Below are 23,194 nucleotides of genomic sequence, written 5' to 3'. Positions count from 1 at the left end.
TACAACTTACCTGTACAGCACGTGGATCTTTAGATAAGACTCCTATTACATTAAATAGTAACTTCTTCAGCTCAAAGTCCTCGTAAGAGTAGGTAAGTTTAAGACCTTTTACCAAGGGATTGGGAATTTTAACTATGAAAGAAATTGTAGATAAGTTACAAGAAAATAATGATTAAAAGTAAAAATAGTGTAATTATGCATTGTGAAATCTCTTACCTTCAGTAAACGTTGCAAGTACTATTAACAGCTTTGCAAATCCACTTTCCTAACAGGCATTCAAAAAACATACATCAATTTAATTGCAGTGAAATTAAGACTTATGATTTAATTTTATTTTTTTTTTTTTTTGTCAGAACACAGAGTTTAATGTATCCTATGGCAGAATAAAGAGATTTTTATCAAAGAAGAGATTTTTATCAAAGAAGAGATCAGCCATTTGGACATTGTACAACACTAACTAACTACAGCCCCAAGGGTACAATTAGTTAAACTCACGTCTCATTCAGTATGTCTGAATTCTCATGGCCAAGTCCCAAACATCTGTGTTTACTACTGTAACCTACCACACAAGAAAATCGTATTCTCAGTACTGTTAGAGTTGTGGCTTTTAAAGTGCATTTGTACATGTGTAAATTTATATATCAGGGTCATCAGTACATACGATTTTGTGCCTTCAGTTGTGCATACTAATGCACTTACATCCAATTTCAGTGCATTTACAAGTAAGCACATGAAAATCGCACGTATAAGCAACATGCATTTATTATATTTATTATGCATTAATAAATATTATCATGCATTAAAAATATTAAATATTTATTATTTAATATTACATATTAAAAAATTCAGAAAACAAAATCTTGTAATTCACAGCTCCTAGAGTGCTAACAGAAGGATAATTATGTCTAATATGACTACAGATAGGACCAAGGCCAGGGTGTGTCTAGGCAGCACACTAGAGGCAAAAGAGCTTTGTTTCTGAGGTGATTAGAAGCCATGGTTACTAGGATATTGCTCTTCTTGAGCAACAAAATACATTAGCTTTGCCTCAGTACCCCAGCAAAGGCACCACAGAGCTTCCCACCAGCTCCCGACAGGAGCAGAGCTCACAGAACACTACACAGACATCCCCACCAAATCAAGTGGTTCTGTTAGTTTTGCAGCAGCTTTTTAGATGCATCCCAAAAAAGCTGGGCTCAGATTTGTTTGGCCTAGCTCTGGAAGTTAGCATACACCCAAACGATTTTAACCATCAGAAAAAAATTGCAAAACTAATTTTAAAGAAAATACTGAAGTACACAACTATATTGCCTGTTAGCTTTTGTCTCTATGGTATCTATATTCTCTGTAAAAAGCCACTGCAAAGTGGTTAAATAAAAAACAACGCTAAAAAAAACAACACTAAAACTTATTAATGTTTTCTCTTTGCTGATTATTGCAGTACAAAATTCTCATGGAAACCAGTAGGTAATTACCAAACAGATTAATTTTATTCTAACACAGAGGTAATCATAATTAATACCATTACGAGCTTTACTTTACATGCATTTTCCAGTTTACTTGGTGTCATGGGTTAGGCTGCTCCAGCAAACAAACCCTACACAGTCGCTCACTCACCCTCCCCCAGCCCCAGGGATGAGGGACAGAATTAAAGGAGAAATGGGAAACCCGTGAGTTGAGATAAGAACAATTTAATACAGATAAGTAATACACAGTGTAGATGCTCACCACCCCCTCGTATGCAAAGCCCGTCTCGTCCCGAAGCTGCAATCCCAGACGAACGTGAGGCCCCGAAATAGAGAGGGGGGGAGAGAGAGAGAGAGTACTCCAAGAGTGAGAGTACTGTGAGAGGAAAAAAGGCAATAGAGCAAAAGCGCAGAAGCGCAAAAGAGCAGAAGCGGCTAAAGAGCCAAAGCGCAAAAGCCCTTCTTCCCGGCTGACCCTCACTTTTATACTGGCCATGACGCTGCATGATATGGAATACTAGTTGGCCAGTTTGGCCCTCAGTCTTAAGTTCAACCACAAATCACAAGGGGAATTGTGGTCCCCTTGTCCCGGCTATGCTCCCCCCTTATCCCGCCATGTTTCTGCACTCCGCACACTGAAAAGTCCTTGGAGTTTCACTTCCAACTACAAATATCAGCTTGCTATCAACATTCTTCTCAGAGTGAGCCTCTGAGTAAAACCAAAACCAAGAGCTAGAGCTCTTCTAGCTGCTAAAAAGAAGAGCTAACTCTGTCCCTGCTAGAACCAGGACACTTGTGGTGAGAAAATGATTTTCCTTTTCAAAGGCTCAGATTCCTGTGCTGATTTCTGAGTTATGTTAAATACAAGACTGAGTTTTCTGAAGTTTCTTGGATAGTATAGTAAGAAAAAAAGATAACATTCTGATGAAAATTTCTCTGGTATTATCGAAAGACAGGATTCAATGTTAATGTTAGTGTTTTTGTTCAGCTGATATTTATAACTTGTACCGTATCTCCAAAAGTGAAGTAAAATCTCTAAGGAGGCTGAGAATATAGAATGTAAATTAAAACGTTTCCATTTTTTCCTTGCATTGGAACAATTTTTCTTCCCTGTAGTATAATATATTAACAATATGTGTCCTGGTTATTTATCTTGTAGGAAAACTACTGCCCTGTTTCAACAGCCAGATAAAAAATTTGAATGTTTTAGACATCAAATATGTTGCTGCAATAGTATAACAGACGCTTCATAATGATTAGTTATCAAATTGAAAGCTTGAATGAAAAATCTGTAATCTTCATTACAGAGTATAAAGTCTATTTAGTAATACAGCCAATTAGGAAACTTCTACTCAAGTCGAGAAATTAATTCCCTGAAAGTAATCCATTCCTGAACAGCCAATAGATCTACAGGAATTTTATTGCTTAATTATTCAGTATTTATGTCACAACTTTATTTAAAGTTCTGAATCTCAACAAGAGAGTAAAAGAATATTAACATCTATAAAAAGTTAACTTCTCTGCAGCTTCCTCATAAAAATTCTGGAGTATTACAGAAGAATGAGACTTCTACTTTTTAGGCAAGTCATGATAGTGGATTCTGGACTACATTTATATGACCTAGTCTTATAAAGAATTTAAGTGCCTCTTATCAACTGGATCTGAGTAATTATTTTCTCAGCATCTGATTTAGAGATTCTGAGCTCATTTCTGGAGGACTCTTCTTGTTCCTGGTTATAAGGCACTGATACTTCAGCTGAATTTGAGCCATCTGAATATAGCCGGTACTCCTACATCTTCCAACAACAAATGAGATTTGTGCAAAACTCACTGTAACAGAATGGCACATCTGAGAATCTGTACAAGAATACAGGAGTTAATGTCAACTTTTGCACATCAATAGTGTTAGTGCAATTTTCTAAGTATTAAATAAGGTTGATACTAGTACTCCAGGCTAATGACCTACAGACTTGAAGTCTCTTTGAGGTAAAGGGAATTGCAGAAAGAAAAATGGTTTCTTGCTCAGCAAATCTAAGAAAGAGGAAAGCACTGGAGATGGAGTAGAACAAATATTAGAACCCTAATGGGGAAAAATACTGAGTATCTAATAGCAAAGGAGAAGTTACTAGTCTCTGGAATGTAACTATAAATACTTACAATCATAGGTGCTGCAGGGTTTTCAACTAGTAATGTGGCAATGACCAAGAGGTCATTTCGTAGCTGACGATCATAATGCCGGAAACCATGCATGAGAAGGTCTACAAATACTTCTTTCAGAGCACTCAAAAGAAAGTGAAATGCATTTTACCTTTTCTTTTCATACTCTAATTTCAGACAGCTCTAGCTATATGAATCCTCATTCAGCATGATACTTTTCAAAGCCTCAGGTTTAACTATAAGAGAAATAACTTAAAACTTTACTATGGAATGGATTCTTATGTGTACCACTAGACATCCAATTTAAGCATATATACAAGGTGCATCTATTACAAATTGCACCTTCCACTGTCTGTGTTACAATTAATACATAGAAAGACGTAATATTTACTCAAGCATGGAACTGATGATGTTGAATGATTATTAAGAAGAAATGATCTAATCCTAAATAATTAAACCAGTGTAACTCACGAAGGGAGAACCTGTTATAAACTCAGCAGAGGATCTAGAACTAAGTTTTGTATACCATAGCAAAGAAGTTCCTACTGATTCTATAACATAAGCATTTCAACAGCGTAGTAATACTGGCCTACTGAGCCTAACCTGTGAGCCTCAAAATAGCGCAATTAACTTTTTCATCCTACAAAGCAATAGATAGGGCTATACCTCCTGCACTATGCAGCAGAGCACCTTCATCTCCCTCTTGCCCTGTAACAGAAACAACTGGTGGTGGATTGCTGTGTTCATGAAACAAATTGAGGCTTGACAATGAAACAGTTTTGAAGGTGACTGGATGTGCTTTTAGCTGGACCCTGGCCACTGAGTTTGTAGGCAACCTGGCAGGCACATCTTGGATCATATATCATTTCCTAGCATCCCACAGGCTACAGTGATATCTAACTTGCTGAAACCAAAGCAGATGCCTGAGGGGTCTAAATCAGGGGCTGCTTGGCTATGAGGTTTGATCCAGTAGTGCTTCTATTTTGGAGAATCACATGTGTTAATACTGAAAACTTAACGAGGACTTAATGAGAGACCTCCATTCCCTGTTTGTATTTTCTCTCAATTAATTTCAAACAAAATGCTACGCAATAGTAATGCTTTAGATGTCTCCAAAATTACAATATTAATTCATAAAATGCTTTGCTGTACTTACTGTACACATTCCAAGCTACTGAGCTGATTAACAACTTCTTCTTTTGAGGTGTTTTCTAACAGGTTCCATAGGATTTCTGAGGAGCGGAACACCAGCTGTCCTGAGGGATCAACGCCATTTAGATACAAACAGAGTCTACTGGCTGCTTGGGCCTTCATCATAAGCCTGCAATTTACTCCTGAAATTATGAAAATCTCAATAATTAATCCCTTGCAAGTCAGCAACTGTTTTAGGCATGTTCAGAGAACAAATGATCTAAGATCAGAGGTAAGGAGACTGTTGAAAGAACGGTTTGTACTAACCAGAGCTGGAGAGATGCTGGAGAGCTTTAAGTACCCACAACTTCTCGGTAAGTTGATTTTCAACTAATGCTAGTGATGAAACGAGAATTTCTGCCAATCCTCCTAATTCAGCCATCTGAATTTTATAGTTTGCACTTGTTGGCTGGTAACCTGCATATACAATAGTTTTAGTTATAATGCAGTATATATTCAGAATTTTGGTTACTTCATAAAATATTAATCCTTTCTCAAGAAAGGATTGAGAATTGAGTACCAAATTTCCTCAGTCCTAAAACCAATTGAAAATAAAATCTAATAAACAACAAGAACTGCTTTTCTTATATCTATTAATAGTGCCTAAAGCATATCCAACAGACTTACCCACAAGAAGACTAAAAGGCTGTATAAACACATTAATTTTTTCCTAGAATTTACAGAATGGAAAAAAAAAGCAGTGTTATAGAGGTGAAAAACATTCTTCAGGTCATGCAATAAGTTGTGGGTGCAGGACCTAGTTCTTTTCTGTAGCCTATTCACTAGAGAATGAATGCCTTCTGTTATCATATTACTTAAAATATATGAATCCAACCTTTGATTTATAAGCTTGACTCTCTAACGTGTCCCTGGTTTTACTTTTGTCCATGTATATGCAAATCTGTATTTCATTACTGAATTATGGAGGAAGGGGAAGCATTGAAAAAATAAATTCATATTTATATATGCTAACTCATGAAAGTAACGTTTATCTTAAATAGCCTAAGAAAATATATATCAAATGACATGAAATGCAAGATTGGTAAATGCAGATAATGCACATGGTGAAATGAGTTTTAACTAAGCATAAACTCTGATAGGCTCTAAGTTGGTTATTACTTCGTAGGTTAAAGAGCTCTGCAAGATCAAACTTTGGCAAGATTTACATACATGCTTAGAGATGAAGAATTTGACTTGAAAAAATCTGACTGCAATACATTCTTTATTTTTGAGATAACATATCTTATTCTCCTCATCTGGAGGAGAAGAAAAATCTCTCAATATTTAACATTCACTTATCTTGATGGAATTATTTACAGATTTACAACTAAATGCACACATAGCTGCTTGCAGGATTTCAGTCTTGTTTGTAAAGTAAAACCAGATTTATATGGTTTCATACTTCTAGAATCTTGTGAGGCTTGTTGCAGATGCAGCTTCTTTAGGCCTTCTAAAATAAATGAAAACTAGCCAGAGGGCACAGAAACTAGTGCCACGCTGCAGGAGCACAGGAAGGGAGCACACTGACATGCAGCATGCTCCCTCACCTGCGCTGTGAATCCACACTGTGACAATGTTCACCTGCAGCTTGGCTGTCTACAAATGTAGTGCTGTCTCACAGCACGTGACTGTGCCGCTCTAGGAGGGTATTCACGACTGACTTTGCCTGACAACAGGCGCTGGCACCACCATAAGGGTGAAAGAAATAAATAGTAGTGGACTCTGCTGTCAGTTTGCATGCCTGTTCGCCATCCCAGAGGATCATGCTTGAGCTCATATGCAGGCATCATCAGCCTCTTTCTGCAGAGACAAGTCACACAATTTATTCAAAGCTTATGCTCAAATGTGTCCATATAATATGGACTCAGTCAAATTTACATGGGCTCAGATCTATCCCTCACAAGCAACACAAGTGAAAGTAGAGCTGCTTCTCTCCAGGCTACATATGCAAAGTTGAAAATTACATGTCCCTTCTTATAATTCTGATCCTAACTACTCTTTCTTCCTCCTTTATCCACGTTTCAGAGAATTTGTGACCACTTCACATTTTCTGGATACGATTTAATCCTAATCCCATAAGTGTAATAATTCCTCGTACATTGATGAACTAATTTCACATTTTGGGTACGCATTTCTACAAAAATATGTTAATTGCACATTTGCCAATGCTATATATTTAATCTGTGAGATTCAGTAACTATAGTTTTAAAGAAAAATTAATCCATAGCTAAGTAAAACAGCGATTTCAAAGTAGCTGGGATCATACGCATTGGATTTCTAGTGATACTTGAAAATACTGTGCTTTACCTGAGAGTAGTTTTCTCGGTAGCTCCATATTATAAAAGTTAACAACACATTTACAGATTTGTATCCTAACTTGAGAACTTGGCACCTTCATCAAATAACCTGTCAGAAACAGAAAAAAAAATGTAATTTACAAAGTTTATCTTTGGTCATGCCTCCTAAAAATCCATCATTTCATGCAAAACTTGATTATAAAATACTCAAGGGACAAGGACTCCCACACTGAGGAGGACAAAGGGGTCTTGGAGGCGTAGCATAAGCTTAATCAAAAAGGGACCTCCTACGCTTTATGGCTACAGACCCTTGTAAGAGATTGGATGTTATTCCAGAAGTTGTGGAATTCAGAAAAAAGCTACTACCCTAGGCTGTCATTATCATTATCATGTCAGAAACTCTTCTTCCAGCAGACATGATATGACATAAAGGAAGCACAGAAAGAGATTCTTTTCCACAAGATGAAGAGGATTCCATCGAGAGCTACTAGTGCGCAACATGGATAATATAAACAATCTTTCAGATTTCAGTGTCTTTTTGGACATGCTACTCTAAAGAGTATCTAGGACCCGTGAAAATACAGACTTCTAAAAATACTTTTTTTCTCACCAATTTCAAGGATAATCTTTTTTTCATGTATGACAAGCTGATTGCACTACCTCTTTATCATTTAAATCTTACCATTAAGTGAGCTGACATATCACTCCGGTTCTATTCTGAATCCTTTTTGACCTACAGTGCTTGCAGGATTCTCTTCGAAAACCGCAAATGGGACACACAAGGTCCCAGTTTTGGGCCCCTCGCTTTAAGAGAGATATTGAGCTCCTGGAGCGAGTCCAAAGAAGGGCAACTAAACTGGTCAAGGGGCTGGAAAATAAAACTTATGAGGAGCGGCTGAGGGAGTTGGGGCTGTTTAGCCTGGAGATGAGGAGGCTGAGGGGAGACCTGATTACAGCCTACAAATACTTGAGAAGGGATGGTGGGGAGGTAGGGGAAGGGCTCTTTACATTAGTGATGGGTGATAGAACAAGAGGAAATGGGTATAAGCTTAGTCAGGGGAGATTCAGGTTGGATGTTAGGAAGTATTTCTTCTCTGAAAGGGTTGTCAGCCACTGGAATAGGCTGCCCAGGGAGGTGGTTGAGTCCCCATCCCTGGATGTGTTTAAGAAAAGGGTGGATGAACTACTTAGGGATATGGTTTAATGGGGATTAGGGACGGTTGGACTGGATGATCTCTAAGGTCTTTTCCAACCTAGAAATCTATGAAATCTATGAAATCTGCGAAGGTCGTAAAAAGATATTCTGGTACTAAGAGGTCCAGTGACATTAAGACATTGCTTTGGCACCCTTTCCTCAACAGGTCTGTTAAAATAGATTCCTGAAAGACAGAAGCTTATAGCTCAGATGCAGGAGGCTGAAGTCAGAAACTGCTACCCCTGGTAGGGGGTAAGGGCATTAAACTGGCTTGCTGTGTTCTGCCTTAGTAGGTGATAGGTCTCAGGTTTTTGAAGGTTTCAGTTGGGAGTCAGGAGTTACTGTTTCTCACTTGTTCCGCACCAGTTTCTCAGAGCAAAATGAAATGAAACAGGCTATAGAGAGGTTTACTTCTTTAGCTGTACTGATAAAGTTATCTCACGTAGCTTCTGACATTGGCAAACAGGTGATTCTGCCAGCTAATCTGCAGGTTAGCTGCACAGCAAAGTAAGAATGGTTTCTACTACTAAAAAGCACAGAGGACTGAATGAATAATTGAAAGAAATTACTTACATTTACTAAGGAGGTAACAAGCAAATAAAATAGTGCTGATAATACCGTTAATTTTACTATGGCATAATAATAATTTTATTGCAGCGTATCAGTTCACACTCACCCAGTTGTGCAATGGATTTTGAAACTGCCATGGAATAGCTTATTTCATCAGATAATTTCTTTTTTTGAAATGGGAACCTGCAAAATGAAATTAAAAATATTAAAACACTGCAGAAGAACATTTTAATCAAGTCACCAGAAAAGCTCAATAGCTTTTCTCTTCTTCCTTGACATTTTTTTGCAGATAAGGACACTTATTTGCAAATACAAATACATTCTTTGCAATGCTGATTCTACACTGAAAGTTCCAGTTCCATAATCTGGCAATTACATTTTGACAATTACTGGTACCCATGCATAGAAAACATTTTCATAATTCATATTTGGTGCAATAAGAAATACTGAATAAACAAATGTTATTTAACTGTGGAAGATTAAATCCTGCAACCTAGGCACCATCAGGCTATTGCAGAGCTAGACTATGTATAGACATGTGCAGAGGTGGGAAAAAAGGATCATACCCCTGGGCAAGACCTCTTGAAACTGATAAAAATAAATAAACTGACTCCCAATAGCCCAACAGCAAATTTATTTTTTAAACACAGGATATTAAGAAATATCCAATAACATTTGCAAAATACTCAGATATAACACAAACATGTAAGTGCTAGAAATTCTCTCACAGTAAACATTACAATATTATGCTCAGGTCTCTGTAGCTCATAGTATAGAAGCAGCTTTCTGCTGTGTTTCCCACTGTAAACACAGCTGGAAAAAAAGAAAGGAGAGAACAAATAATGGAATAAATAGGGGCAGGAAGTGGGGGAAGAAGCAGACATTGAAAAATAGTGAGAAGACGACAAGTAAACAAGCAGTTATGAAATAGCGGAAAATTTTACTACAGGAGCTCTAGTATCTGAAAGGAAATTTTAACAAACAGCCCCTCCCTCTAGTTACAGACTTCTCTTTGTCATATGAAGTAGTAGTGAATTGTGGGGAAATTTCCATGGCAGAGAAATTAAAGCAAAACCAAAGGATGCAATCTTCCAAAATACATTCATTGCAGAAACCACAATTATTGCTCAACTGCTGTAAGAGACGAAAAGTCTTACCAACTACATTTTATTGACTTTATATGTTCCTTCTCAGTTTTGTCACGCTTCTGCCAAACACTGAAGAAAATGAAACTTGATGATGTACTTTCTCGTTCTCCACTGTGTGGCAGCAAAGGAAAGCAGTACAACTGATGTGCTCCGGGAACTCAAAGATTCAGCTGAGAAGTTCTATGTTCATTGAACATAACAGCTGAGAGGCGGCTATGCAAAAACCTATTTGAATATCTGGTTTACTATGCGACTCATTTTCTGTCTGGCATAGCTTTTCTCTCCTTATTCTCCTATACAGAATTACAAATAAATACAAGAGTAACTGTGGTTACAAGCATTCCGTAAGTAACCTTATTAAATTATTGAGGAGGAGAAAACTACTGAAAAGTGTGGATAACATCTAAATTCTATTCCACAAATAATATAAAGTACAGTATGACAAGGAAGAGGCCCAAAAGTTCATGCACTATATTTTTTAATTAATTATAAATCTCAAATCCTCCAGTTGTTGTGGTTCTTTCTCTCTTGCAATACGGCTTGTCATTTTGTAAAGCTTATCTTCAAGTATTAAAGTGTCTTTGTGTAACCGCAGGTTTTTAAACTCAATTAGAGAGCTTGTTTGAAACAGCCAAACATACCTCAGCAGGACTTAGCTGCTGAATCTTTTGAGGCTAGCAGTCCCAGAACAACTTCAGTTAGTAAGACACCCTGGGGAATCTTGCTTCCAAGCAAACTGGGGCCAATTACAATACGGTTTCGAATGATGTAATACGTAGCTCCACGGACGCTGAACTGCTAAAATGGGTCCTTCCTTCGTGCCAACATGTGTTGGACTCAAGGAAAACAGTTCATGAAAAGGAAGGGAGATATAATAGATGCCTTGCAGATATAGATGTCCTGTAGATAGATGCTGTATGGATATGTCAGTTGCCTTAGAAAATGAATTAACATGTTAATAAGCAGCGTTTAAATATCTAAAAGAAAGGCTGAAGTACTTACCCACATAATTTAATAAGTTCACATAAAAGCTCAGTGAAAGCTTCTTGTTCATTCATTTTTTCTGCACACAGGTTAAGAATTTCAATTATTTGTGCTAAATCCTTAAGGGGCTTTTAAAGTTAAGGAAATCAGATTGTTTCTACTGCTATGAATCAGAAGAAAAAGTTGAAAACAGTATTCATCATACTTCAAAGACACAACCAAGAAAAAACAAGGCCAATGCTTTCCAAGTCAGATGTCTGAAATGAAGCATATGAGTCGATACTTAAGCTTTTCAAAGTAGTCTCACTCGTACAGAACTACAACTCTTGCAAATCTGATTTAGCTTTCTTATTAGCTGAGCTCACTGAAAGTTCAGCACTGAGTATCTAAAAATACAGGATGAAAATCTTTTACATCACAGTGTCAGATTTACCTATCTAAATTCTGAGACAGCCTTGAGATATTCAAATTCTTTCCTACTCTAGTTCCAAGTGACCAACTAAAGTTGGAAAATCTGGACCCAAAATGATCTGAGATATTATTTAATTTAGGGCAGAGGCACGAGATCGAAACTGAACAGATTACTGAGACTGAGAAGTTACTACCAATCCACTGGCTCGTGGAAACTGCCTGTAAGTGCTTAGTCACAACTCAGTTTTGAAGTAATATGATAGTTTAAATTACTGTGGCAATCAACTGAATTGTACGAAATTAATTTCATTTTTCCTTACTCCTACACCTTCCTTAGTACTTCTGATTATTGGAAGCCTTTCAATTTGTACCGCAAATATGAAAAAAGTTTAAGATAAATTAGTCTGACTTTATTTTTTTTCAAACATCTCCTCACTGGAAGTCATTGCTATTTTATCTGCTGCTTCTTATGTAGTGACAATTATTATGCTTGTCTATTTTGAGTTGAAAGTCCATTAATTAAATTTTGAACACTTTCAACCACTGTACAGGTGAGATCCCTGTATTGACTTTCGTAGCAGATGAATCTAGCATCCAAGCATCTTGCTAATCTACCAAACAATGATGTGAACGTATGTGGACCATCAATGCTCTCCCTGTGGAAGCAGAGCACATCATAAAATGCTTTGCTGAAAAGTCAGAGTATTATCATTCATACATATACCATGACTCCAGAATTCTACACAGTGGCAAAAAGGATACAAGCCCATTTTCAAAATGCTTGACTACCTTCTTGAGAGTCTTCAGCTGCTCTTCTTCCAAGTCTTTCTTAAATAAAAGAACAAAAAACAGGTTTTAATTGCAGTTTGCCTTAGAACATTAAATGATTATTTTTATTCCCTTGTAAGTTTAAATGAAAGCGGAAACCAGATTTAAAAATTACAAGACACAATTAAATTCTAAAAGTGCTTTGCAGAAGGATTAGCTCCTTGATCAAGCCTCATTTCCAACTACAGAATCTGCACTCTCGTAACCGAAGAGGCTTCTTAAAGCTCTATCTTTTGTTCAAATGCTGGGCTCTTTCTCTTAAATTCTTTGGGATTCTGTGAAAGACAACTAAGAAAACTAAACCAATGTCACACATGACATAAATGTGTAAAAATGTAGATCTAAGTGGCTTAGAGTGGAGCTCTGCCACCACGAGGGAACAGTCTGCAAATTCAAAGTTGAAAACAACAGAAGCAGGGAAACGTCAGGGTGTGTCACTGACATGGCATTCATTGCAGCTCTTCTAAGTACCTCCATGCTGGGCAAGAGCACTGCACCTTGAGGCAGGCCAGAAAGTTTTTTCAGAAATCTCTAAGCCCAGAATCCTAATGGCATTTTATCATATATCTTATACTCTTGAGAGTAAGTTTATTCTATCAGCTTTGTATGAAAAGGGGGGGGGGGGGGGGGGAAGAGGACACGAACTACTTCTCTGTAGGACATTAACTTAAAATGTGGTATGTTTAATCAAATTCTTGTTTTAAGAATATAAATTATTAGGTTTTTAGATCAAGAATAACTGTTTGCTTAGTGCATTTAGTCTGTCAAATCTTGTGGAGACCAAAAACAGTCTTGTGGAAGTCCGCAAGATGCTGCTCTCCCTTGTGCCCAGGTAGTCAAATTTGCTCCTCAGCGTTGAACTTTGTGTATTTCTCCTTCCTTTAAAAACACCTCCCTGGAGAAACGTTAGCAGTTAACACGGGCAATTACATAAATTCCTGACATACTTTCAGTAACTGTGTATTTATTTCTGTTTCTCATCTGTAGGTTTCAGCACTCAAAACCTCCTAGATAAGCTAGAAATTTTGCACATCTGGTTTGTAAATGCACAGGCTTTTGGTTGGTTGAGTGGTTTTTTTTTGGGGGGGGGTGAGGAAGGTGCTTGTGTGAGGACATACTGGATTTTACATGACATATATGTTTTAATATAAAAACATCATTGATGCCATTCTCTATTACAACGACCATCTTTAGAAGAAGTATTCAAATACTGGTACAAGTACTTCGGCTTTGTGCTCTGTAGCACCAGCCACCAGCGCAACCTGGTTTATGTAGGGCAGGTGCTGAAGTCTACAGAACATTTTCCTGAGCCCCATTCCTACTTGTGTAACTGAAGTAACAAGGAATCAGGCTTACTTACTGAGTCTGAATCTCCCAACAGTTTGATGACGTGATCCAGATCCACTGATCTTAACTGTGTGTCCTGGAAGAGTCACAGTTGTAACTGTTTTTTTTTTCAGACTGTGCTTAAAAAGTGTTAAAACTTTAAAACGTAAAAGCGCCGCCTTGAGCCAACGTGGATCTACCCACGGACGGGAAAATCCGGGCTGCGTGTGGAGCACGAACCGGGGCTCGCTCTCGGCCCAGCGCGGCGCCCAAGCCAAGAGGAGCCAGGGCACGCCGGGGCCGGGCCGGGCCGGGCCTACCGGCCGGCGGCGACCCAGGCGGCGGGGCTGGCGAGTGACCCCTGGCCGCGGGAGAGCTCACCTGGACGGCGCCGAAGTCCGCGCCGGCGCCCGCGGCGTTCCGGCGCCGCTCCCCGCCACAGCGAGAGGGCCCGGAGGCCGGCGACAGCGCGGGGGAGCGGGCCGGGGAGCGAGAGGGCGCTCGGGACCGGGGGGGCTCGGCCCCGGCCAAGGAGGACATGGTGCCGCGCCGCCGCCGCCGCTCGCCGCCCCGCGCCGTTGCCATGGGAGCGGGGCGGTGCCGCCTCCCGGCGCCGCGGCCCCGGCCTATGGCGGCCGCGCGTGTGGTACCGCGCTCGCTGCGCCGCGCCGGCGCCGCCTGCCGGGCCCCCCTGCCGGGCGGCGGGCAGCGGGGGTCCCGCCGGCCGGTGGGCACCGCCAGGGTGCGCGGAGCCGCGTCCGCGGAGCGCCCCGCGCCTCCCCCGGCCTGCCCCTCCTGCCGCCTTCCCGTGCCACAGCTACACCCCTGCCGCTCCCGTGTTTTATACTCTCCTCCACCCTACCAGTAATGCCATTCCATACCCCGTTATAAAACGCTTCCTCAGTGAGAAAACCGTTTCCCCACGCACGTGCAGCGCACAGGGTGGGCTTTTCCTGCTTGCTAAGGAGCTGGAAGAGAGAGACTGGTCGATCCGTAACTCCTGATCATGAAAAAATCCACCATGCGAGACCACCGTGGCAAAGCCCAGGGCAGATGGGACGGCCCTGTTTGGGGTAGCCTGGTTGGGTGGAAGTGGGGGAAAGGAATCTCTTCGCTGCATAGAGCGACACGAAACAGCTGGCTAATGCCTGGAAAGTAATAAAGTGGGGACAGAAGCATAAGGGGACTTGGACATTTTCTACTTGCTCACAGTTTTCATCCTCAGGTTTGCTACGGGATCTCTTGGCTGCGAGCACAGCAGCTCCTGTGGTGGTACATGTACACCTAATGGGTGCACAGCCGGCTTTGGAAACACTGTCTCCAAGACAGGGGTGTGACTGAGCCCATCAACACCAAACTCCAGGAACACCAGGCCCTTTGCTGCGTTTATGCCTAGAGGAAGACAACTGGGTATCCCAAAGTGGCTGCAGCAAAAGATGGCCCCCCATGGTGTGGTCGCAGGCACTCTGCTGAGCTGCTCCCTTCAGCCACCCTTCACAAGGTCTGGATACACTTTGGAGAAATTGCACATACGCAGCTTTGGATATGCACAAGTCCCAAGGTCCCAAGTCTTTTACTACAGGCACTGTTGATACCAACTTCCGTTTTCATTAATAAATAATTGTTAACTTCCAAAGAAACATTTGAATACATTAGTAAATTTATTTAATACTAAGGTAGCTGTGTGACTGTCCAGACAGCTTTTATGGGAAAAGAAGTGATTGATAACAGAAACAAGAAAGAAACCTTTATGGCTCCAACTATAACCAACACAGTTGCTTTCATTCTTCCCAGCTGGCACGCTATGCCTCTTCCCATTTCATGCCTGGCTTCTTCAGAAATAATAAGATGTGTATCATGTTTAGCACTCACATGTGCTATACCTATCTCCTTCCATCAAAGGGCAAGTACACAATACCGCATGTACCCATCCACACTCTGCATTTTGTAGAAGTTCATCCTGCACACACCCCAGAATGATCGCAAAAATATAGCCTAGCATAGAATGGGACTCCGTTTGGAAAATGCAATGGACCGCTTTGACACCCGTAACGCCCTGATTTGCTTTCACAGGAACACAGCCCATACGAAAGCAGGACCTAAAGGACATTATAGTGCATTTACCTAATGCAATGATAGAGCTGCCAGTCTCAGAGCTGTGTTTGACGCTTTTGTCCTAGTTTTAGCTGGGACAGAGTTTTTAACAGCCAGAAGAGCTCCATGTTTTGGTTTTACTCAGAGGCTCACTCTGAGAAGAATGTTGATAGCAAGCTGATGTTTGTGGTTGGAAGTGAAACTCCAAGGACTTTTCAGTGTGCGGAGTGCAGAAACATGGCGGGATAAGGGGGGAGCATAGCTGGGACAAGGGGGACACGATTCCCGTTGTGATTTGTGGTGGAACTTAAGACTGAGGGCCAAACTGGCCAATTAGTATTCCATATCATGCAGCGTCATGCCCAGTATAAAAGTGAGGGTCAGCCGGGAAGAAGGGCTTTGGCGCTTTGGCTCTTTTGCACTTTTGCTCTTTCGCGCTTCTGCGCTGTTGCTCTGCTGTTTTTCTTTCTTTTCTCTCTCTCTCTCTCTCTCTCTGCCCCTCTCTATTTCGGGGCCTCGCGTTTGTCCGGGATTGCAGCTTTGGGACGAGACGGGCTTCGCATACGAGGGGGTGGTGAGCACCTACACTGTATTAAATCATCTGTATTAAATCATTCTTATCTCAACCCACGGGTTTCCCATTTATCCTTTAATTCTCTCCCTCATTCCTGGGGGTGGGGGAGGGAGAGTGACTGGCTGTGTGTGTGTGGGGGGAGTTTTCAACCTAACCCACGACACTTTTCATCCATGTACACACATTTCCCCATTCCTCTAACCAGTTTACTAGCCCTTCCATGTTCTACTTAAACTTCTGTGAACGTTCTCAGTGACTGTCTTGTGTCTGGGCCTACCCTGGATGAAACAAGATTTTTTTATTAAGCATTTGAGATTAATTGCAATGACAATGCCTATATATCTGCAAGCAGTTAGTGGTGAACAAACTGGATGGCATATTTTTTTTTTGCTTGGTGCCCAGATACTTACCAAACCTGTATGTACATAAAGTTTTTAAGCTTATGAAAAAAAAAAAGGCACTAAAATTTACTTTTGCTGTGGTTGAAGTGGTTTTAAGTTCTGTTGCTTGTGAGTGACCAATGTATAGAGAACATACCTAAATTGGGCAATTTGGTCTGTAAATTATAAGCTCAGGTCACATGCCATTTATTGGCTGACAGTTCCAAAGATCGTATTGCAAAGCTTCATTTGCTCACTGTGCAGCTTCTTCATAAATGCAGCTTTAAAAAATTGGAATGAAAGCTACACTGTGCAAGTTTGATTGCAGGGATTCTGCTGCCCTTGGCAAATGTCCATCCTCAGAAACTTGCAATCAACTGTGAAAATATTTACTTAACAGTTTTCTGCCCCAAACAGGCTTATATTGTATTTTTATCACATCTCTCTCTTTTATTGGTAAAAAATAGCATGCAAGATATCAAAGGCTGTAGTATCTTACTGCTGAGAGTATTAATTCACACATATTAAATGTTACGTGTTACAAAAGCTAAGAAATATGTTTAAAAAGTAGACTCGATGTAGAGAGGATTTCTGTTTTGACCAAGGACAAGATCTTTTGGTGTGAAGAGACATTTCAGCAAACTCTATTCTTGAGGTGAAGTTAAATTTCATAAAACTACAGGACTGTGTAGTCAAACATGTAGGACACAGCTGTGCGTTAGAAGATCAAGGTTCCACATCTAGGTCTGCCATTAATCTCCTGTTGACTTTGCTGAGTGAATTAAGGGAGTGGAGCATCTCCCTTATGAGGAAAGGCTGAGGGAGCTGGGTCTCTTTAGCTTGGAGAAGAGGAGACTGAGGGGGGACCTCATTAATGTTTATAAACATGTAAAGGGTTTATAAATATGTAAAGGGTGACTGCCATGAGGATGGAGCCACGCTCTTCTCAGTGGCATCCAATGATAGGACAAGGGGAAATGGATATAAGCTGGAACATAGGAGGTTCCGCTTAAACATGAGGAAGAACTTCTTCACAGTAAGGGTAACAGAACACTGGAACAGGCTGCCCAGAGAGGTTGTGGAGTCTCCTTCTCTGGAGGTGTTCAAAACCCGCCTGGACGTCTTCTTGTGTGATCTGATCTAGGTGGTCCTGCTCCGGCAGGGGGATTGGACTAGATGATCCTTTGAGGTCCCTTCCAATCCCTCACATTCTGTGATTATTATTTCCTCTACCACTCTATATTTGCTGTCTTACAAATGAGGTTGCAAGGTCTTGAAGGACTATTACTCAGTACAGGATATGCCTTTCATGTGCTGCAGTGGGGGTTGCCAGCCCTAACCAAGGGATGTCCTTTCCTTGGCAGTATTGAACCTGTAGATGTTTTCCAAAGCCACCGGCATGGTTTATCACATATGACACTGAGCTCTTTATAGTACAGAAACCAGAGTCTTGCTAAGAATCAGTCTCTTTACTCATTCTCTTCCTTTTCATTCTCATTTCTTTTTCTGGTCAGTAGGAAGGGGAAAAAGAGGGAGCATAGGAACAGGAAAGTGCAGAACCGTCCTGCCAGACCTCCTGCGTTTGATATCCATAGAAAAAAGACCTGTGAAGTGGCTGGCAGCAGGCTCAACCTGAAACCTGTAAAGTCAACAGAGCTTGCAACATTTGGATTTACCTACTGTTAAATACAGTGTTCAAGTCATTGGGTGGTATAGATTTGAGGGGGACTTTCATGATGATCTTTACTGTTGTAAGGAAACGCAGTAAGTGACAGTAGACAGAACTCACACTTTCTACAGTACAAGGTATGGCTGGACAAAGGGGTAAGCTTGGGGTCCCAGCTGCTAGCGTAGTATCAACACTCAGCAAAACAAGCACTGTGATGCAGAGATGTAAGGGTGACAGAGGGTGAGATTTTAAAAAAAAAGCTAAGAAAAGACAGATTTCAAGGACTAAAATATTACTGGTATGTCAGGCATGGCACAACTAGATATTAAATATTTTTAATTTTAAAAATACCTAAATTCCTTTTGGGAATTTGGGAAGGCTATGTAACTTAATGTGAAAGCAATGCTAATCCTGCCAGCTTCACTGACGCGTCCATCTTGACTTCTCTGAACTCAGAATGGTTTGTGCTGCTGACCTCTAGTTAAGCAGGATTTCACCTCTCATATATTCTTTTCCTCTTTCCTCTTATGTTGGCATAAGCCTCTTTGGAAAAAAGTTACGCATTTCAAATGAAGGATTGCAAGGTGGTTCACCTGTTTTTCTCATTTAAACAGTAATGCTTTCTCACACACACAACCAAACAGGAGGAGTGTCTCCACCTGGCAAACTTACTTGAGCCTAGCAGCCTCACTTTTGCCAAACTTTTTGTTTGTCGAATGAAAAGTGGACTGAATATATGTTGACAGCACTGTAGTGTTCACTCTGTGTTTTGAAAACATGGAGAATACCTTACAGTAGGATATGGGATATAGCATTCCAGTGTGTCTGTGTGAAATACCTGTTATGCAGCCATTGCAAAAGAAACAAATTGCCCCTTAGAATTTTTTTTTTTTAATGAACTCACACTGAATTTCTACCTCTCAGAGGAAACATTGATCAGAGCACACATGTATTATAAAGAAAAGCAAGTTAAATTTATTATGCATAAGCACAGAAGAAAAAGCCAAACACCTGACATTGACTTTTTTTATTGTTTTTTGTATAAAACACAAGTGTATGGAAAAATAGATAAAAGCAGTACTAATAATTTCTAATAGCCCTGTTCAGAGAGACAGCACAAACAAATTGACAAACACAACTACAAAGAGAATATTGCGCATGGGAGACATACTATGCTCACTGCAAGACACTGTCAGCAAGGCATGAGAAACAATATATGATGATAGAGATCACTGTTCAAGTCAGTCCAATGTATCACTTATTTTAAAGGCTGCAATCTAATTAATTCAAGCAGTATCATATACTGATACAATATCAGTACTGCAACATTACTCATTACATTGATAGAAAATACTGCAGGATGAACAGCCAAGAAATCAAAAACTTGTGTATTAGGAGATGCACTACCTGGAAGAACTATGCGTATGCATCTATTACCACTGCATATATGAAAATATTATACTGAAAACCTCAATCTATCTAATTTTTATGCACCTGATATATCTAACTTTCAGAGGAAATCTTCATATTCAGAGGAAAGCTGTTTCCTAACTATATTCATACCTGTGAAATTTATAGCCACTTGGGAACTGATGGCCTTTTATTAATTACGTAATTTCCCTTAGTGCTAGTTGGGCAGCATGTATAGCTAATAACACACAGACACACACACAGAGACACAGTATTTTATAGGCAATTAATGTCAAATAAGCTATGAATGTCCTTTCTCATGTTGGCACATCATATATATAATGCGCAACACTGGAACAAAAAGTTAAATGCAGCACCAATTCACAGCAACCATTACCACAAGCTAGATATGCAAAGAACTTGCAAAACAATTACAAAATATTTAATCTCTAAATAATTCAAGAATTGACTTGTACATAGTTGCCACAGTTAATAGAATTGTAAGATAAAACTAAAGACACATATGGAACCTGTCATAGAACTGTATTTTAGACAATGTTAAGAAGGTATATCCATAGAAAACAAATAACCTGTTGCTAAATACACAGAAGTCTCCACTTTCTAATATGATGTGTATGGCTCTGTATTACATATGAAGCACTTTTTTTTTTTTAAGCTGAACAGTAATGAAGAGTAATGAAGCTTATTTTGTCATTTTTCATTAGGCAGTAAGCAATTCATATAAAGCTACACAAAAATATTTTTATAGCAGGCTATTCCTCAAAATATGTATTTATTCTCCTAAGTAAATAAGACATCTAAATGAATTTAGTTGGTTATATTTAGGCAATCTAAACTAAACCTTTAGCCTCAGGTCTTTTTCCGATGAGAAGTCCTAATGTGAGTTCTATAGAAATCACTGTGTTTGATCACATGAATAAAGATTCCTTATGTGACTAAACACACGCATGATGTGACACATAATGCGCAGTAAATGCATGAGTGCCATTCTACTTTCAGACTCAATCGTGTCTTGTTAAAGTGAACTGGTCCTTAAAGAGCACTACAAAATATTAAATCACAAGTCAACTTGTTATTCCAGTTAGAAGTAAATGCATGGCCTAATGGGAAACCATACGTCATTCTGTAGCACAAATATTTCACAAAACCTCTTCATATATTTGATCTAAGAATATAATCTATTTATTAGTACCTTCAGTATTTCAACCTTTCGAGTAACTTATAAAATAAAACCACATTTTTCATTTTCTACACGCAGTTTGGAAAAAGGAACACCACATCATTATTGTCTCCAGACACCTTTGGCAGTTCAAAATTTAAGTGTTTAAACATTCTTGAAGAAATTTAATGATGAAACAACTTTTTGCATAGGAAAGAGGGCTAATACATTTCTGTATATACTGTCAGCGGTTGCATTACAGTACAATATATACATATGGACTTTGATAGCAATTTTCAATTAGTACAATGTCTTAGTTCTGCAACATTATCACTGTTGCATCAAACGAATTAGGTAACTGTAGGGAACATGAATGTTAATTACCTATTCTACAGAAGTGCAGAATTACTATAAAATAATAGCAGCATATTTAATTTTGAAATGTAATCAGATTGTCAGCAGTAATGGTTTCTGCCCCTGATTTGGTCAGAGGTATGAAATTCTGCTCTCAGTTATACCATCCCATTCTAGTGATTTTAATCGGGTTTCATGCACAGGACGGGGTAGAATGCAGCATAGTATTTATCCCATTAAAATTCTCCAAGACTTTGGATATTCCAAGATTTTCTTAAATTGATTTTTATTTGTTTGTGAGGTTTCCCTCTGCAATAACGGAATAGGCAACAGGCCAAGAAATTGCATGCAATACATGTAATTCTGCAAACCTTTCAAGGAATACACAGCTTTCTGTATTGGAATGTATTTACAGACAGGCAAAGTAAGTTAGAAGTTGTAATCGTCACTCGCTCTTCATTTTTGTGTGAAAATCTCATTCCTACTAATTTAGGCTCCTGTCTATCTCCAACAAAGACAGGTTTTTACTTAATGTCTAGAATGTTGGATAAAATAGTATTTTACTTGTGTATTACCACAAGTATCACTGAAACAGCTGCATAGTGGAGGAGGGACATTAAAATTAATACCGTGAACCTGAATGACTTGTTTTCGGAAAATGGAAAGAATGCAAACTTTTTAAATTAATTCGACAGATTTATTAAACTATTTTTTTCCCTCTTCCACCTTTTCCCTTCTTTTCCCATAAAAAACTGGGAAAGTTTCAAATTTCTAAAAAAGTTAAGATAAATTTCTGGAGGAAGTAGCTATTAAATAAAATAGTCCAGAGGCAGCACCTGCCTCAAATAAGTCCTGAATTATTGATTTGCAAGAGGCTGAGAGGTTATGTCAGGAGGATAATCACTGGACACACACCTTTTTGGAAGCATCTGCCACTTGTCATCTATTGGAGACAAGTATCAAAGACCTTAGTCTGACCAGTTATAGCTGTTATTGTTTACTTTTCAAAAAATGGTGAAATAAAATGAATTTTTCTCTTTCCAATTGCTTCCCCCTGTAGCTTAAAAAAAGAGGATAAAATTGAATTTTCCAATTATTTGAAACTGAAAATTCATGAACTGAAAAAAAAATTCTCAAATTTGTTGATAAAAAAATTATTCACTAATCTCTCATTCAATACAAAAGATGCTTGAAGACATATAAAAATGCTTTAATTCTGGAAAAAATAATGCAAATATTTTAGTTTTCATCTCTAGGTTTGAAATGCTTAAAATGAAAGGAAGTTGAACCGCCTCTTGATTTACAACAAACCCAGAATATAGACAGGCTTGATGTATAAATTCGGGGAACACAGATGCTACAATGAAAATAAAATTGTTGTAGATTTTCTGAATTTGAAATGAAATTAAAAGCAACTAACGTGAACTGTTTAGGTTTAGGTTGGTGCAACTGGGAGCAGAGTTTCTTCTTGTTCTGTGGAGGTGTTGGTTTCGTTACAAACAAGTAATGAGGTTTACAGGACTAGTGATTTTTAAGGATAAATTCAAGCTTAAGTGCTCTCTATTTCTGATGACAAATTCTTTCAAAGTAATACATAGTAAGTGAAGGTTCAGGTAAGAAAGTCAGAGATCCTGACCAGTGCAAATATAGATAAGAAAAATATGATTTCATACAAGTATAGAAGATTAGGACCAATACACATTGGTTCACTGAAATAAAGGTTCTGCTAATTAAGCAGGAGCAGCCTGAAGGTATGAGTTGAGCTTGGCTATTTTGTTAGAGAAGAGTAGAACCTGACAAAGCAGTAGTAACAAGTAATTGTGAACATTCTTTTGAATCCCACAGGAAATGCAAACGTCAAGTTTTAGAGATAAATTCATTTTTAAGTATAAGAATAGTAATTTTGTTTCTCAAAAATCCAGGCATATCCCAGAGACGCTTGTTCTAAAAGTAAGACTTT

The 23,194-nt window shown here is 39.1% G+C and overlaps 1 protein-coding gene across 1 annotated transcript in view; it reads right to left on the bottom strand.

Moving 5' to 3' along the window:
• CFAP69 (cilia and flagella associated protein 69) overlaps nucleotides 1-14,113 on the bottom strand; it is a 31,166-nt gene extending 17,053 nt beyond the window's left edge. Inside the window, exons 1-11 of the mRNA XM_086614630.1 lie at nucleotides 13,955-14,113; nucleotides 13,608-13,670; nucleotides 12,182-12,247; nucleotides 11,027-11,136; nucleotides 8,983-9,059; nucleotides 7,122-7,220; nucleotides 5,082-5,231; nucleotides 4,780-4,957; nucleotides 3,624-3,747; nucleotides 217-265; nucleotides 11-132 (exon numbers count right to left, since the gene is read on the bottom strand). Of these exons, the coding sequence (XP_086470756.1) occupies nucleotides 11-132; nucleotides 217-265; nucleotides 3,624-3,747; nucleotides 4,780-4,957; nucleotides 5,082-5,231; nucleotides 7,122-7,220; nucleotides 8,983-9,059; nucleotides 11,027-11,136; nucleotides 12,182-12,247; nucleotides 13,608-13,670; nucleotides 13,955-14,113 (1,197 nt within the window). The remainder of the gene's footprint in view (nucleotides 1-10; nucleotides 133-216; nucleotides 266-3,623; nucleotides 3,748-4,779; nucleotides 4,958-5,081; nucleotides 5,232-7,121; nucleotides 7,221-8,982; nucleotides 9,060-11,026; nucleotides 11,137-12,181; nucleotides 12,248-13,607; nucleotides 13,671-13,954) is intronic.
• Nucleotides 14,114-23,194: the final 9,081 nt, after the last annotated feature.

Source organism: Tauraco erythrolophus, chromosome 7 (assembly GCF_009769465.1).
Source record: "Tauraco erythrolophus isolate bTauEry1 chromosome 7, bTauEry1.pri, whole genome shotgun sequence".
In the NCBI taxonomy this organism is placed as follows: Eukaryota; Metazoa; Chordata; class Aves; order Musophagiformes; family Musophagidae; genus Tauraco; species Tauraco erythrolophus.
Note: the sequence above shows the minus strand (reverse complement) of the source record. Positions and strands in the feature narration are given on the sequence as shown.